Source organism: Stegastes partitus, unplaced genomic scaffold (assembly GCF_000690725.1).
Source record: "Stegastes partitus isolate 25-593 unplaced genomic scaffold, Stegastes_partitus-1.0.2 Scaffold1215, whole genome shotgun sequence".
NCBI classification, from domain to species: domain Eukaryota; kingdom Metazoa; phylum Chordata; class Actinopteri; family Pomacentridae; genus Stegastes; species Stegastes partitus.
Window position 1 is genome coordinate 75,627 of NW_007578946.1, and position 17,153 is coordinate 92,779.

The following is a 17,153-nucleotide window of genomic DNA, read 5'->3' on the forward strand; positions in this document are numbered from 1 at the left end:
GAAGTGTGTTGACTTTCAGTTCTTGGCTGTGAGCATGATCATGTAGCACTCCTTGTAATCCCACCGTCCAGGGTACTGTTGGTGTTGTTGTTGGTGTTTTCTCAGGCTGTTGCTGCTTCGTCGGTAATTCTTTGCGAACATTTGCCCTCTTGTTTCTGCAGCCTTTGAGTTTGGCTTCTTGCTACAGATAAATGAGGAGGCCGCGCTGGCAGCGGCCCTGAATGACTACCTCTCCTCACGCAGCTACCTGGCTGGGTTCAGCCCCTCCCAGGCCGACCAGAAAGCCTTTACGCTCCTCCGCAGGCCCCCAGACCCGCAACACGTGCACACTCTGCGCTGGTACAGACACATAGCAGCCCTGCAGCAGGACTTCCGCCCAGAGAGCAGCAGTGAGTAGACAGCTGAAGGCATGAACAGGCTAGACGTTGATCGTGGTCCCTCCCCAGATGTGGAGGCTGTCTGAGGTCCTGAAGGCAGCACTAAAAGCAGCTGCAGCCTCCTCTAACACGCATGAACCCAGATCTCCTTCAGTTTTTTTGCTTTGAGTTTTCTTGTCAGTCGCAGCAGTGTGCTGTTTGTGACAGCTGAGTGCAGAGGACAGTCACTCTATCAGTGTTCAAACAAACGTCAGCAGCTGGTACAAACTGCACACGTGTTGCTTTACATGAAGAATAGCTGCAGTTTACCGGACAGGAGAATGCATGAAGGTGTGAAAATTGGATGTCATTTCTTGCAGAGTTGCACTGCATGTCTAGAAAAACATGTGAACAACGTTTTGTCACTGCTGTGTGTTTGTGTGAAGTTTTCCCTGCAAAGTCTTCCTTCACTGAACATGCGTCTGTTGTTCTGAGAAGTGTGAGTCTGTGTACAATACAAACAACGAGTCAAAACAAGGAGACAAAAGATGCAAAAATTGCAAAATGTCAATAATATAAATATAAGATAGCTTGTATTTTACTTGAATTTGGAGTTAAGCCGGTAAATGGCCGGCCACTTTTCAAAAATGAAATAGAGAAACTGTAGTTACTCAGTGTGAAACTGAAAGTTTTTCTCCTTTCCAGTAATGTGTTGACTTCTGAGAAGAAGAAACCTTAATCCACAGCTCTGTGCTGAAATATATTCACTCTGCCTTCACTCCACCTGCTTTCAGTATAATTAAACAACTTCTAAGTACATTCTTGTGTTGGTAAATTTTTAAAGGTGGATTAATCTATTAGTTGTCAAATATTAAAACATTTATTCTAGGAATTGATTTGAGTAGTGATTTAAAAAAAAAAGAAAGCCTAAATTCTTCGATTGCAGCTTCTTAAATGTGGGTATTTTCTGGTTTCTTTGGTTGTGGTTTGAGGTTTTTTGAAACACTGATTCACTTTTTTTTTTCATTTTCTGTTTCTGACATTTCATAGCTCAAACAACTATAATGTTAGAAAATAATCAGTCAAATGTTAGTTGTAGTCCTGCTCATGATATGATGCACAACCTCAGTAAAGCATTGAACATTAGAGCAGAAGTCATCAGTTTATTTACCATCAACAGGAACAGTTTCAATCATTCAGTTGTTAAAAACATTTTCAAGCCAAAAATCTCAAAATTCATCATTTCCAGCTTTACAATGTGGAGATTTGTTGCTTGTCTTTATTTCTTATTTCATGTTATTTTCTTTTATTTTTGGTTTCATTATTACCTAGGTGTTACATCCTGTTTTGTTCTGTGTTGATTTTCCGTTAACGTTTGTGGCTTCATGTGGTTTTCGTTTGACGCAGTCCCCTCTTGTTTTTTCTTTCACTTATGTTGTTATTCTCTCCTGGGTGGGAAGATGAGCTGTTCTCATCAGGAGATTCAGAATTTACTGTAAATATAAGACTGTGTAATGGTGATCTGAGAGGACGAGGAGTGTTTGAAACCCACTTTTCAGGAGAAAAACAAGGACAAAGACTTGGGCTGGTGCTGAGACAGAGCAGCATTGGATGATGGAGAAAAACTGAAGAATCCCAGTTAGAGTATCTAAGACACTGAGCTTTACTTTTTACTTCATTTACAAGACAGACAGTTTGTTGACATGCATGCTGACCATTTAAATCAGCAGCACAAAGCGCCATATGAGCCAGACCTGGATGCCTTTGCTGGTGTTACCTTGTGAGAACGGTTCCAAATGGCTTTTTTCCAGCTTTTTGGAAATAATTCTTTACTTTATGTCCTAATGCACTCTCCTATAAATTCACCACAACCTTTGTAGAAAGGTAAATTCTTCCCAAATACAGTAATTCAAGCCGTACTGCAATATGTATGCAGAAAAAGAAAATATTGCGATGTAGGTTTTTTTGCAAAAATGTGCAGCCTGAGAGCAGATTGTATTAAATTTGAAACTAATTATAAATCAAGGCGTCTTCAGTGCTGGTCTCAAACATTTAGACTTTACTGTATATTCAATTTAAAGCTCTTTAATGTCATAAAACAACATTCATATTATTTGAATGACTGAAGGAACATGAGACAGTCTCACTGCAGCAGGGATTTTAGGATCCTGCACACTGACATTATTTTCTTGTGTATAATATTTAAAGGCTAGCAGAATAAAATGTTCAGTCTTGTGACGTTAAAAAGAAATTTCCCATTTTCTCATTTGATTTTCCAGCGAAGGGAAAGCGGGTTCAGCCTCCCTGGTCTCCACCAGCAGGAACAGACGTTCCCCAGCTTCGCCTCTACAACAGCCTGACCAGAGCAAAGGTACCTAAAACATACCGTCTCATGGCCGCATTCTTGTCATGTGGAGATATTCATGAGCTTTCTTGGGGAAAATAAACTCAAGATGCAGCACATAGAGTCACATTAAATCTAAAAACAGTTGTTAAGATTCACAGTATTTTTTATCTTGAAGTCCACCATTAGAACGTGGTGCTTTGGACCTGCAGCAAGTCCTGCGTCTGCATTTTTATTGACTTTGAGTGATTTAGCAAGTGAAACTTCAGGATCTTTATCTGTCCCCTCACACAATTATTATCCAAACAAGCTGAATGTGAGCTGTTTTTCTGACGTCCTTCCTCTGATGATTTCATAAAGTGAAACTGTCGGTTGAGACCTGTATAAAGACCAAAGGACGACTATCAGCCCCCTGATAAGGAAATAATAAAGTGCACAGATAATTATTGCATCAGTGTAAGACGGGAAACATCAGTAACTGTCCTGTAACTCATTTAGAAAGCTTTAGATTTTTCTCTTCTGCAGCTGTAATTACTAGTTTAGAGGGATAAATGAAGTCCCTTAGTGTTTTATTTTTGTGTGTATTTTAATATTTCAGGTGAATAAAAATACTTAAATGCACCTTTAAGTGATAAAGAGCCCCAAAGTTTAGCTGCTATATGTGAAGTTTGACAGGAAGTAACAGAAAAGAATCCAGTTACAGCTTTAAAATCCAAGTAAATGTATTATTTGATATTTAATTACGCTTATATTGTTTGAAATGTTTATTTCACCTTATTTTTGTAAAGTTTTATGAACTGAAAGTTGAAATTTGCAAACAAACAACAATGTGAGTCAATAATGAAACCTAATTAAATGCTATGTTTGTAGTGGCTGTATTTGAAGTTTGAATTCACCCACTGTTTTTCTGTTTTATTCTTGGTGTTTTACTTTATGTGTTTCTCTTTATTGTGTGTTTTTTGTTCTTGTAACACTAGTTTTGATTCGTACAAATATATCATCATATCTGTCACAGTTTATTTGTAACTAGCAGACGGATACACATAATGCATCTTGTCGCATCACGTTTCAGGAGCCGTTTGTTCCCCAGAAAGGGAATAAAGTGACGTGGTACTGCTGCGGACCGACCGTGTACGATGCCTCACACATGGGACACGCCAGGTAAACACACACTGTGGTGAAATTCACCTTCACACAGCCACCATGTATATATTTCTTCTGTTATAGCAGTAGTTTAATGTGTAACCTGCTTCTCTGTACAGATCCTACATATCTTTTGATATTCTGCGAAGGACGCTGAAGGACTACTTCAAATATGACGTCTTTTACTGCATAAACATCACAGACATCGATGACAAAGTGAGTATGCTTCATTCATCCCTGGTTTGTTTTTTTAATTGCATAGATAAACATATTTCCCCATATTCTACAAGTCTTGAAAAGCTTTTATTTAAATTTTCTAAAAAATTAAATAAATACAAGATATTAAAAAACTTTAATATAATTTTAAAAAGTGAAATCTCTCGTCTGTGTATTTGTGCGAGAGTGAAAATACATAATTTTCTTGTATAAATTCGTGTTTGCTTTGAAACTAATTCCAAAATCTGATGGTTTAAAACCTTTCTAGCAGTGAATATCAGACGTGTATGAAGCAATACTTATTTAATGATGGTAATATTGTATTTACATGCATCTGGGTGGTCATTTTTATCCTGTTTTTGGACTTCATTTGTTCATTTCCTTGTTTCAGATCATTAAACGAGCTCGGCAGAACTACCTTCTGGAGCAGTACAAGGAGAAGAAGCCGCAACCTGCTCAAATACTGCAGGATGTCCTGAGCGCCAGAGGGGTGAGAATAAACACTTCTGATGCAGAACACGTCTCTGAAATACTTGCTGTTATGGTTTCGGACACAAACAAGTACAGTGTCTGTTTCTTTAAGTATGTTGTAATTTAAAAAAAAAAAAAAAAAAAACATCATTTGTGTTACTCTGGGGTTATTGTTACAGGACAACGTGGGGAGATTGGGAGTTCCATGCAGTTAGTTTCTGTATTTACCTTCAGTCAGACTTAAAAACAAATGATTAATGTAAAAATTGTTGCATTGCAGCTTAAACTATAAACTCTGTTGGTTTGTTTCGCTGTAAAGTCTGTTTGGGAAGCAGAGACTAGTTAAGAGATCAACAGACCGTATCAAAGGGAGACACCATTAGACACAACCTCTAAGCATCAATAACCTCCAAAGTCCAACTATCAGATCCAGAAATCAGAAGTGACATCCTTGGATGCTTCAGTGAAACTCTACCTTGCTCGTTTGTTTCTGTCTCTTCACGTCAATCCTCCTGATGCGTTTATTTGGTTATTTTCAGCCTTTCCAGGCCAGCTTGGCTTCGACCACAGACCCAGATAAGAAGCATATGATGGAGAGGCTGGACGCTGCTGTTGCAGACGCTCTGAAGCCCCTGCAGGCGGCGATGGAGAGCAAAGCAGCTGACGCAGCTGTGCAACCTCTGGCCCAGGTAGGATGAAGAAGATGCCATAGGAGCTTTTAATATTTACTTCCAACCTTGAATCTCTCTTTTCTCAATTGCACATCAACGTTTTAAAGTGATCTGACTTAACTTGTGTGAAGGAAGGAAGTTTTAAAACGGTCTTTTCTTTTTTGCTTTCTGCTTCAGGGAGTTCATTATTTTTCCAAAGTTATGCAATGAGGTGGCAGCATAATCAGAAAAATCAATTTATAGAGGGATCAATAAATTTTATTTTAATTGAAGCAGCCCTCATCCAGAGCTCCTCCTCCAGCAGATGTGAACATATGAGCTTTTTATTAACCTTACAAAGAACTTTTTAGCTGCTGATAGATCTAACTTAGAGCCCAAGTATGCAAAAGAAAAGATGATTTAGAACAGAAAGAAAAGTTGTGTATGAATTTCTTTTCAGTTTAATGTCTTAGAAATATATCATGCTCTTTCAAGCGTAACATTTAGCCACTAAAACTACTTCTTCTGTTCAGGAATGCAAGTAAATGATTATGATTTGACATCTTAGTCAAGACATAATGATGTGCTTTACTGTTTTTTCTTTTTCTTTTTTGTAAAACTGTAAATGTGAAAATTCATGGATAACAATAATAATTATATTCTAGTGGTAAAAAAATCATTTTGGTTATAGAGCTTCTACATACTGGTTTATTAACCATTACAGAAACATGAAAAAAATGATGTTGGTAATTACCAGTGCTGTTAATTTAGGCCAGCTGTGGCATAAACCTTACACTGGGTGGTGGTCTACTACATGTGCTGTGTATGTTGTGTTTACACTGTGTGTATATATGTCAATATTTTACTCTCTTTTTCATAGGTGTTGTTGGAGAACTCCAAGGACCTGCTGGCCGACTGGCTGGACAAACAGTTTGGAAGTCAAGTCTCAGAGAACTCAATCTTCTCCATCCTCCCAAAATACTGGGAGGGAGAGTATCATAAAGACATGGCCGCTCTAAACGTACGTATGAAAACCGTTTTCTAAGGAATTCGGGTTTTTGCAGTTCTCTTTAAAACCGTATTTTCATCTTTTCTTTGTGTATGCAAAAGACTCTGCTCTGCTTTATCCCCTACATGGTTAAAAGTGTATGGACACCCACACATCAAACCCAAGAGCAGGATTTGTCATTCAACTCATTTGGTTTAATTTTAAAAAGAAATAAAATAAAACAGATTTTAGATCGGGGGTGTCAGGTATTTTTCACCCATCCAACCATAAGTATTAGTCATCAGATACTTTATTGATTCCAGAGGGAGAATTGCTGTCTTTCTTCAGAAACTTAAGCAGTGGAAAAAATATAGAATCAACATGAGTAGATAAATATGTCCTGTAAATATAAACATAAGTAGAAAAGCATAAAATGTAATTTATAAATGTAAGTATACAGTGTAATAAATAATGATAGTTAGAACTGTGTTATTGCACAGAGAAGTCACTGCACATCACTGATATTGGCCTGACTCGAACTGTGCTTTTTAAACTGTTGAGCACAAAACTGGAAGCACACAACTACCTGAAATAGCATCACATGCATAAAGATTTCCCTTCGCTCTGCAAAAACTCCATACTTTGAGCTACGTGGTTCTGTATGTAGTAGTTACGTATTGCAAGACTCTGAGCTTATACAAGAGTGAATGTTAATATACATGCAAATAATATTGCTGCAAAAATGTACTAAAAAAACAGAATGCAGTTATAAAAAAAAAAAAACAGTGCTAAAACATATTTGCCCTGCTGTTGTTGTGCAGGTTCTCCCTCCTGACGTCCTCACTCGAGTCAGCGAGTACGTCCCCGAGATCGTGGAGTTTGTGAAGAAGGTTGTCTCAAATGGTTACGGGTGAGGAAGACGCCAGCAGTGTTTTATGTTACATCTAAAGTAACAGCTGAGGCAGCGTTAGTGTAATTATCCGTTTCTCTGACATTTTGCAGGTATGAGTCAAACGGTTCAGTCTACTTCAACACCTCCAAGTTCGATTCCAGTCCGCAGCACTCGTACGCCAAGCTGGTGCCGGAGGCGGTCGGAGATCAGAAAGCTTTACAGGAGGGAGAAGGTACGTTTTTACCTCGCTGCAATGTTAGAATGGGTGGAAATCTCATTCTTCTCATGATAGAAGTTTTTGTAGAAAAAAATTGAACTGATGCAGTGTTTTCTTCATGTTGCTGCATTGAACCAAAAAACAAACGACTACAATCACACCTACTCTTTAACCAATTAACTGGCTGCAGGAAAAAAAAACAATATCGGCATTTTATCTGTGGATTCACTAAATCCTAAATCAACATAAAAAGCTTGTCTTTGCAGCATATTAAATTATTTGAACCTGGTTAATTTTTGCTGTAATGGTAACTGAGAGCAGACCAGCTGCCCATATTCACATGGTTTCTAAAAAACAAACTTCTATAAACTGGTGATTCAACACAAAGTTCATGTCAGAAAAGCTCAAAACTTCCTCATACGCTATAAAACTTTTTACCATCTACTGTGTCTGAAAGTGTGTATGTTTATATGCTCCAGCTAGCTCCTGCTTTTGTCTCATTGCTGTATTTTAATCTCAAATTCAAATAATTAAAGTAGCGAAAGCAGACATTTTACTCCAAATCAGAGACACAGGGATCAAATCAGAGGTCAGATATACATAAAATCAACTCAGAATTATAAGATAAATGTCGAAAAACATGAACATGGAAGGATGTGTTCCTGCTTTCATGTGTTCTAACCTCTTCTGTGTGTTTTGGGGCTCCACAGGGGACCTGAGCATCTCTGCAGAGAGGTTAAGTGAGAAAAAGTCCCAGAATGACTTTGCCTTGTGGAAAGCCTCCAAACCTGGAGAGCCTTCATGGGACTCTCCGTGGGGGAAGGTAAGCACCCATAGTTGTATGATATTAAACTTAAATCACTTCAAAAGGTGATCATCTGCAGCATAGCTTTAAACATTTAATTTCCTCCAGAAAGAATAAAGGGAGTGTTTAAAGTTTGAATTCTCACATTTAGTTTAATTGCTTCAAAGTTTTCATGTGACTGTTAGAAAACAAAAAAACTTCATCTGCAGTTTGTTGGATAATTAATGAGACTTTTTGAGCAGAGATACCTGAATGTTTTTTCTGGTCACAGCTTCTCAAATGTAAGAAATTACAGTTTTTCTTATATTTGAGGATTAATTTAATGTCTTTGAGCTATTGGTCAAAACATTTAGGAAATTACAGCTTTATTTTGTTCTATTTGATGATAAATTCAATATATTTGAGCTGTTGGTCAAAAAATATAAGAAATGACAGTTTTTATTTGTTTTATTTGACTGTAAATTTTTATATATTTGGGCGGTTGGTCGAAAAAATGTAAGAAACGACTGTTTCACTTCGTTATATTTAATGATAAATTCAGTATCTTGGAGCTGTTGGCCAAAAAATGTAAGAAATGTTTTTCTTTGTTATATTTGATGATATATTCAATATCTTTGGGTGGTCTGTTGGTCAAACAAAACAACATGATTGACGATGTCACCAAATATCAAAAGGCCATTTCACTGTTCTGTGACATTTTATGGATAAGGGATGGATCGGTATGTTTGTTACTGACAGGGACGACCTGGATGGCACATCGAGTGCTCAGCCATGGCTGGCTCCATCTTGGGAGAGTCGATGGACATCCACGGTGGAGGGTTTGATCTCCGTTTTCCTCATCACGACAACGAGTTGGCTCAGTCTGAGGTGAAATTTACTGAAACTCCAAACAGACAAACACTAAAAAAAAACAAAAAAACATACAAACAGGACTGGGATTTTAGTACCGTTTCAAGTATTAGAGAGAGTTGTTTTTTGTTTTTTTTTCCTGACAGGCTTTCTTTGAGAACGACCACTGGGTGCGTTACTTCCTGCACACCGGACACCTGACCATCGCCGGCTGCAAGATGTCCAAGTCTCTGAAGAACTTCATCACCATTAAGGACGCCTTAGCAAAGAACACAGGTGACTCATGTGGTCCTGCTGCATGTCAGTAACCGTCTAAAGTCGCTGCAGTTTCTGGGTGGTTTTAACTCACGGTGGGCTCATTTTTCACTGCAACATAACGTCCTGCACCTCAATGGAAGCAGAACAACCAGGACTAGAAGAAGAGGGAACTCAGGGATGTCTCTAGTCCAGTATAACATAATTACATTACCATAAAAATAAAAAACAACAGTTGAATTTATTTATTTTAGAAAATTGAAAAGCAACCTAGGAGTGAAGATTTTCTTTTCTTTTTTTTCTTTTTCTTTTTTTTTTTTAACAGGATCTGGTTAGAACACAGATGTATTTTGATGGATTTTTAAGTTAAATGTGTGGAAAAAAATGATTTTGATTAAATATTACAGTTTTCAGCTCAGATTTAGGCCATTTTTCTGACAGAACTGCATGTCACACATGATGAACCAACAATCTTTCTGTTTTTACAGTTTCTTGCTGATAGCTTTCATCCACTTTGATGATTTTTTTAAAGATACTATGTCTTTTACATGTGCTGAAAGGTTTGAGGTTTAAAGTTTTGACGTATTTGTTAGAAGAGCTTAATCAAAAAAATTATCAGTTTGTCAGTTTAAAAAAAAAAAAAACAGCCAGATTTTCTCTGGTCCTGGCTGTAAGAAATGCTTGTGTGCAACCAGTCTGACGTTAATTCTTTTGTAAATAATAGAATTGATGAGAAAACATTTCAGTGGAAGAGGGTAAGTGTGTCACTTGTGCTCATGATGGTCGTTGATTAACGCTTCAGTGGCAAAATAAGTTCATGAGAGAATGAAACACTCCTTTTCCTTGTTAATGAAGAAGGCATTGCTGTTTTCCAGCAGTTGCTCTTCATGCTGTGCACCAGCTGTCATAAATAAGCATCGGGTTGTTTTTCTATAACAAGTCTGTCATGTGCAAATGAAGCCAAAATTAATGGACCCCTTCGTCTAAAAAGAACTTCACAAATGGAAAACGGCCGTCGCACATAATCGGTTATTGATTGAATCCAAACATGACGTAAAGAAATTAAATGACCTCTTAGATTAGAATAGAAACATCTAACGGTTGCTCTGTTTGTCTCCCGGCAGCTCGTCAGCTGCGCCTGGCCTTCCTGATGCACTCCTGGAAGGACACTCTGGACTATTCACCCAACACAATGGAGTCAGCCGTCCAGTACGAGAAGTTCATGAACGTAGGTGAAAATCTGATGCCGGATGTTAGCTTGTTGTTCAGCAGTGGTGCTAATCCTGTGTGTGTTTTTCTGCCTTTTTCCATTAAAACAGGAGTTCTTCCTCAATGTGAAAGACATCCTGCGAGCTCCGACTGACATCACCGGTCAGTTTGAGAAGTGGGAGGAAGCTGAGGTGGAGCTCAACAACTGGTGAGGGAGCAAAGATGATGCACTAGATGATCAGTAGTAGAAGATGAACCTCTTCAACAGATTTACACTTCTGACATTTTTACAAAACGGTTTATTTCAATATCATTAGCATCATAGGACCAAAAAAAAGAGGTTTTATTTAATAGTTAAAGCACTTTTTTTAACTTTCACTTTGCAAACTTGTAAAGAACAAGACATCTGATGGTCTCAATCCAGACAAAAACGACCTCCCTGTCATCTCACTATCTCTGCACAAGCTGCACTTGAACCTATAAAAACAGGTCATGACTAAGAGCTGACAGTCACTTGTTTCGTCCAGTTTCTACGACAGGAAAGCTGCCGTCCACGAGGCTCTGTGCGACAACATCGACACCCGCACCGCCATGGAGGAGATGAGGGTGCTGGTCGGTCAGAGCAACACCTACATCGCCAGCAGGAAGAGCGCCAAGCTGAGGCCCAACCGCATGCTGATGGAAAGTATCGCTACGTACCTCACCAGCATGCTGAAGGTAAGTCTGGACTTGAATCCCCCAGTGGTAGTTCTCATTACTGCACCGCTGTGTAAAAGACAGAAATATCCATCTTGAAAAGTTATAAGCAGGACATGACAAAGCTTTTAGGGTCCTGGTTTTATCATCTTACAAATATTTCAAAAGTATGTTTTAACTTTAAAACCCACAGAGAGCATTTTACATGGTGTTATTTCATTACACTTGGATTACAACTACTGTCTTTTTACCTGCCTGAACCAGAAATCTATTGATATATGATTGTTAATTGTATGTTCAGACAATAACACAGTGTTGGCATTTGACTTTTTCTTGTCTTTGTTACTTGATAATTTGATAATTTAGTAGATTCTGTTTTATGGCTTGTCAGTCTTCATATTTTCCCAGACAGCAAGTAGATTAATTGGTTGTTTCATCATGTTTGCTTTGTTTTTGTGCTGTAATATATACAGTATGCAGTGAAGGTAGTGTGCATTAAACCCACTGACGTGAGGCTTTTGTTGTTGTCTTGTAGATATTTGGCGCAGTTGAAGGATCGGACCCCATCGGTTTCCCCGTTGGAGGACAAGGTCAGGGTGTCGATGTAAGTAAACAGGTTTTCATCGTTTTTGTTGGAAATGTGCAAATTTTCTCATAATTATCAAGTGAAGGTGGTTTTTATGAGTATTTTTCTTAGGAATCAGTGTTGAACATACTTTACTTGTGTCATATCAATAACATCTGACACTCAATCAGTCTAGTGAGCAGTTCTTTGACATCCTGCATTACCCTCGCTTACGCTTTTTAGGATTTCTTTCCCCTGGATGACTGAAAATCATCTAAAAACATTTTTTTGTCAAATCTCTGCAGCTGGAGACCACAGTGATGCCGTACCTCACAGTGCTGTCGGACTTCAGAGAGGACGTCCGCAAAATTGCCCGAGAGAAGAAAGGTAAGAAACTGTATTTTAAACCTGAGAGCTTCACTTCATCCATGTTAAACCAGAGACATTATATATCTAAATATATATGAAACTTCTGCAGTGATGGAGTTGCTGCAGCTCTGCGATGTCATCCGTGATGATACTTTACCGGAGCTGGGAGTCCGACTGGAAGATCATGAAGGTATCGTCCATTTTCTGTCCTCTAGAGCAAAAATAAAGTGTCTTTGTGTGTTTTTTGAGGAAAAGAATATTAACTTTGCCTTTTACAGCTCAGTTTTTACACAAGTTATTCAGTTTACGTTGGTCGTTTTGTTAAACATAAGCCATGAATTTGAAGATGAACATTGTTGGGTTCACAGTTGTAGCCTTGTTTTCCTCTCATGAAGAGACGAGGGACGGAAAACAAAGCTTATATAAAGTGTGACTGTGTTGCAGGTCTGCCCACTGTGGTGAAACTGGTGGACAGGGAGACTTTACTGAAGGAGAAAGAGGAGAAGCACAAGGTGAGAGAGGATCAGAGATGAATAAAAATACACTGGGTTTCTGGTTTGGAGAACTGGTTTTGGAGACAATGAGTTTAATCAGATGACAACGACTGAACCACGCGAGCTAAATAGAGTCTGGACTAATGGTGACGCTGATCTTTCTTTTTGGATGTAAACAAGTCTGTCATGGTTTAAGTTACATGAACTGGCAGCCCAATGTCCCTCCTCAAGTCTGTGGGACTGCTGTTACACATTTTCTACAACAATTAAGCCTGAGGAAAGCCCTGTGAAACTGAAGGAAAAGTTTAGAAATACCAAGCAGACATTTCTTTGACCATATGTGGAAGCTGACTGTTCACTTTTAACAATCGTTTTTCTCTTCCACAGATGGAAGAAGAAAAGAAAAAGAAGAAGGAAGAAGCTGCCAAGAAGAAACAGGAGCAGGAGGTCAGTCTGACGTCTCCCACAAAACGAGGTTGTGCTGTTTTGTTTTTTTTTCAACACATCTAATCAGGATTGTTTGTCTTTTACTTTCAGATGGCTAAACTGGCCAAGATGAAGACGCCTCCATGTGAAATGTTTCGCTCTGAAACTGACAAATATTCCAACTTTGATGACACGGTAAATCCCTCAAGTACTTTTCCACCTGAATTTGTAAAAGAAATATTTCAATCATGACACAATGATCTTTAGAGGTGACCTCGGCCTTGACCACACTAATACTGATAGTTTACAAGTTGAACATTTTCCTCTATGTTTGTGTTTTAGGTCACACAGATTTTAAAAAGCTCTGGTTTTCTGTGGGAACATGTTGAATACCTCAATTCACACATGCCTATTGTTGCAGTGTGTATTTAGCATGAACCTGGAATAACACCAATACTGGATATACACTGTGTATATTTACCAATATTTTTGGTTAGCATTAGCAGTTTAGTGACTAAAGCCTCTGCTGTGTCCAGTATTACTCACAGTCTAGTCTGCAGTTTAAAACCTGCAAAAACAATGACATGACTGAATATTCTCTGGTATTTGACGTGCCTTTAATGTGGGCTGTCTGGTGTGATTGTTACAGCGTTTATAGTTGCTGATGAGTTCTCATGTGTACAGGTGCAGAGATAATTAGTAAAACGATGGCCGTGTGGACGGAGAGGGCCGATATCTGTTGAGAAGAATATCTGTATTAGTGTGTACAAGGCTGTATCCTATGAGTTTGGTTAAGGAGGATTCACATCCTCACAATTAGAAAAATAAGACTGTTTCTCTGCATTTTGACCTTTTATCAACGGTAGTTTTAGATTGACTTTTTGGAAAACTCTAACTGAGATATATATATAAAAATCAGGTTTTTCAGGATAAAAATATCCCACTTATACTGTAGAGGTCTCAAAAACTCTTGTATCATATATGATACACTTGGCGTTACAGGGAACAAAGTTAATCCCTGTACTCGTCAAATGTCCAGATCACACAATCTGACCATCAGTCAGTAAAAACTAAAAGGCCTTGTTGTTGCTGTCGACAGGGTTTTCCCACTCATGATGCCGAAGGGAAGGAGCTCAGCAAAGGACAAGCCAAGAAGCTGCGCAAGCTGTACGAGGCGCAGGAGAAACTGCACAATGAGTTTCTTCAGATGAACCTAAACGGCAACTGATTGTGTTCACCAGCGACCAGAGCAGCCATCCACTCCACCTGCAGAATAAATGTTAACGGCCACAGACGCTGGCTCACCGTTTGTCTCCTGTTTGTCTCGTTTCGGATCGGAAAACAAGCGATTTTTTTTTTTCTTGATTTTTTTTCAGAATGACGGTTACAGTTCACTGTGAGTGATTTTTCAAAATAGGAGAGGGAAGAAATCACTGACAGAAACAGACTTTTTCTCTTTTTCTGTTTGACTTTGGTCGTCTTTCACATCAGCAGAATGTGGCCGATAAGAGAAGCGAGGCGACGGTGCAGAACTCTGCAGGGTTTGACTGAAACTTTGTACTGCTTGATTTTAATACAAATAGAAGCACCTGCACACATGGGTGACAAATTAAAAGACAAACCAACATTATGTGTTTCTGTGAAGTGTTAAAAACCTCCATCATAGATACTCCAGGTCTTTGCTAGAATAATGAACACGGCTCTTCCAATAGATATTCTCTCATTCTGTGTTTATATGATGGTCGTGTGTTGCTGTCAAACATGTTCAGATTCCCATCCGACATACTCTGGGTTTGTCTTTAATTTGTCACCTATTTTTTTTAGCTGAATGCGCTAGAGCTGCAACTAATGATTTTTTTTTTTTGTGGATTCATCTGCGGATTATTTCCACAATTCATTTTGTCTGTAAAACTGAAGAAAATAAAGGAAAATTCCCATTTTAATCTCTCACAGCAGAGGGGATTGTTCAGATTGCTTGTTTTATTTGAGAAAACTTCAACTTTATGATCTTATTTGGTTATTAAAAGCAGAAAAATTGTCACATCGTAAAAGCTGGAAACGTCTAATGTTGGCACTTCAGCCTGAAAAATGACAAACGATTGATTCATAGTTGCAGCTCTAGAGGGTCACTAAGAAAAATCAGTACTGAGTCAATGCTGGTTTTATTACTGTAGTTAGATTTGTGCCACTTTAATCAAATAAAACTCTTCATTAGCATTTCAGTACATCCAGCACGAGAGGTTGGTGTCAGAACTGCGACACAAACAAAAAACTGGTGAAGGTAAAAGTCTAATCAGAGAAAACGAAGCAGAACGCTGAAAACAAAAGGACCAAATCATTTGTTTGCAAGTTATACTTTTAGGATAATTTTTATTTTCTCTCTCAACTTACTATTGTTTGATATTTAAGAAAGTTTGTTTGATTATATTGACACAAATCTGACTGATCGGTTATGGCATTTGCATTTTTAGGACCTTTTTATAGAACATTCTCATTTTATACAACGACAAAACAAAAAAAGCCATCTTTCGTTAGGAACCTGTTTTACAGACTCATGGCAAACCGTCAGCTATCTGTGTTGAAACATTACAGGTATTATATATACAAAACATTGTGGTGTATTCTTACATTATTTTTTTTAAGTCAATTAAAAAGTAAAAAGCAATCGCCTGATGACAGGGCAGTCATTGGTTTGTGATAACTTACACTTGGTTTGAATCCGTAAAAGGAAAAAGGAGCTGCAGGGTGTTTTTTGATAGATTTTACTGCTGTATCCCAAAAAAAAAATAATTCTGTACCAGAAACATTTGAGATAATTCAGTTTTCTGCACATATGTATCCATCATTCCATGTTTCATGTACGGGTCATTTGATGCTGCCTCACTTCACCCTGCCTTTCTGCCGTTTTATATATCTGCCATTAATTTGACCAATTCTTCCATTAATGCCTCAAGAAGTTTTTCGGAATTCTCCTTTGGAAAATATGCAATTAGTAATAGCTTAAAAAGTGGGTTTTTAGCTCTGAAGCTTCATGCAGGACCAGATGAATTCTAGAGAATATTAATAACACAGAATCTGAATTCGACTGCAAAAAGTGAAAACTAGTGGAGATGTAAACTGGAAATTGAAGATTTATTGCTTCATTCATTGTTATTAATTACAGCTCACATTTCAAATCAATACCATGAGAACAAGCGATTGATAAGGCTTTTTAAAAAATTCATACCTAAAGAAGGATTTTGAGCAGAACTTTGAGAATTTTTTTATCCCCTGACATGAGCTGGGAGGGTTACGTGAGCTGGCATGAAGTGACCTCTCTGGTGAGTTTACTGTATAATCTTAAAGAATAAGGCTCATAGTATTCTAGGTTTTTGTTACAACAGCTGTAGCTTTTTACAAATCTTTAAAACCCTTTCTTGGGAACTACTTTCAGTTGTGGAATAATACACATTTTATGAGGATTTCATTGATGGCACAGGAGGATTTGTTATCGCAAAAAAAAATCTAAACTATAAGCAGATTGTCCCTTAAATTTGGGCAGCTCTTCTTTTTGCCGCCATACAAATATAACCTCCTGTTCATCTCTTGTGGCTTTGACTGAAAACCGCGTGACCAGGTTCTTGTTATTCTTCAGCCGTCCATTAGGGTTTTTGTATTTTTGTACTGTTTATTCATTGCACATCCATTCATATAGGAGGGAGTTCTGACAAAGAGCACCGCTGATTTCTAGTAGAGAAATAGGATCGCTCAGCTTTGTGAACTTGTAAAACGTCAGGACTTTTATTTTAAACCCCGTTAGGGCAGGATGTTGTCATTACCGCAGAGGTTGGAGCATCAGAGGAACCCAACTGAAAGATATATAGATTTATATTGATGCTTTCATTTTCGCTGTCTCAATAAACGCTTGAACTGGAGCAGGCAGAGGTGTTTCTCTTGTTATTTTCTGTGATCTCATGAGTTATGTATTTTTTTAATGGTCTAATACAGATTGATGCAGGAAAAGTGCAGTAAGGCTAATTTTGTGCTGACTTTGTGAATGAGACAGCTTAATGTCACAAGAGAACCACAACATTATTTTTAGTGGTTTTTAAACCTGGCAGTTTACAAGGTTTTGGTTTAAATTTGAGCCTGGAAATGCATAGAATAGAATAAAATAGAATACTTTATTGATCCCTCATTGGGGGAAATTTACACAACACCGCAGCATC

The 17,153-nt window shown here is 38.0% G+C and overlaps 1 protein-coding gene across 2 annotated transcripts in view; it reads left to right on the top strand.

The window, feature by feature from the left end:
* Positions 1-16,866, top strand: part of cars1 (cysteinyl-tRNA synthetase 1) — a 21,113-nt gene extending 4,247 nt beyond the window's left edge. Inside the window, exons 2-23 of one of the 2 annotated variants that reach the window (XM_008297392.1) lie at positions 162-389; positions 2,636-2,727; positions 3,773-3,861; positions 3,963-4,059; positions 4,451-4,549; positions 5,070-5,219; positions 6,061-6,201; positions 6,990-7,078; positions 7,171-7,292; positions 7,988-8,100; positions 8,821-8,949; positions 9,078-9,207; positions 10,311-10,414; positions 10,506-10,603; positions 10,923-11,112; positions 11,627-11,695; positions 11,962-12,043; positions 12,135-12,215; positions 12,470-12,537; positions 12,907-12,966; positions 13,057-13,140; positions 14,045-16,866. In XM_008297392.1, coding sequence (XP_008295614.1) covers positions 162-389; positions 2,636-2,727; positions 3,773-3,861; positions 3,963-4,059; positions 4,451-4,549; positions 5,070-5,219; positions 6,061-6,201; positions 6,990-7,078; positions 7,171-7,292; positions 7,988-8,100; positions 8,821-8,949; positions 9,078-9,207; positions 10,311-10,414; positions 10,506-10,603; positions 10,923-11,112; positions 11,627-11,695; positions 11,962-12,043; positions 12,135-12,215; positions 12,470-12,537; positions 12,907-12,966; positions 13,057-13,140; positions 14,045-14,173 — 2,444 coding nt within the window. In that variant the 3' untranslated portion in view covers positions 14,174-16,866. The remainder of the gene's footprint in view (positions 1-161; positions 390-2,635; positions 2,728-3,772; positions 3,862-3,962; positions 4,060-4,450; positions 4,550-5,069; positions 5,220-6,060; positions 6,202-6,989; positions 7,079-7,170; positions 7,293-7,987; positions 8,101-8,820; positions 8,950-9,077; positions 9,208-10,310; positions 10,415-10,505; positions 10,604-10,922; positions 11,113-11,626; positions 11,696-11,961; positions 12,044-12,134; positions 12,216-12,469; positions 12,538-12,906; positions 12,967-13,056; positions 13,141-14,044) is intronic. The other variant, XM_008297393.1, reaches the window with a different exon arrangement.
* Positions 16,867-17,153: the final 287 nt, after the last annotated feature.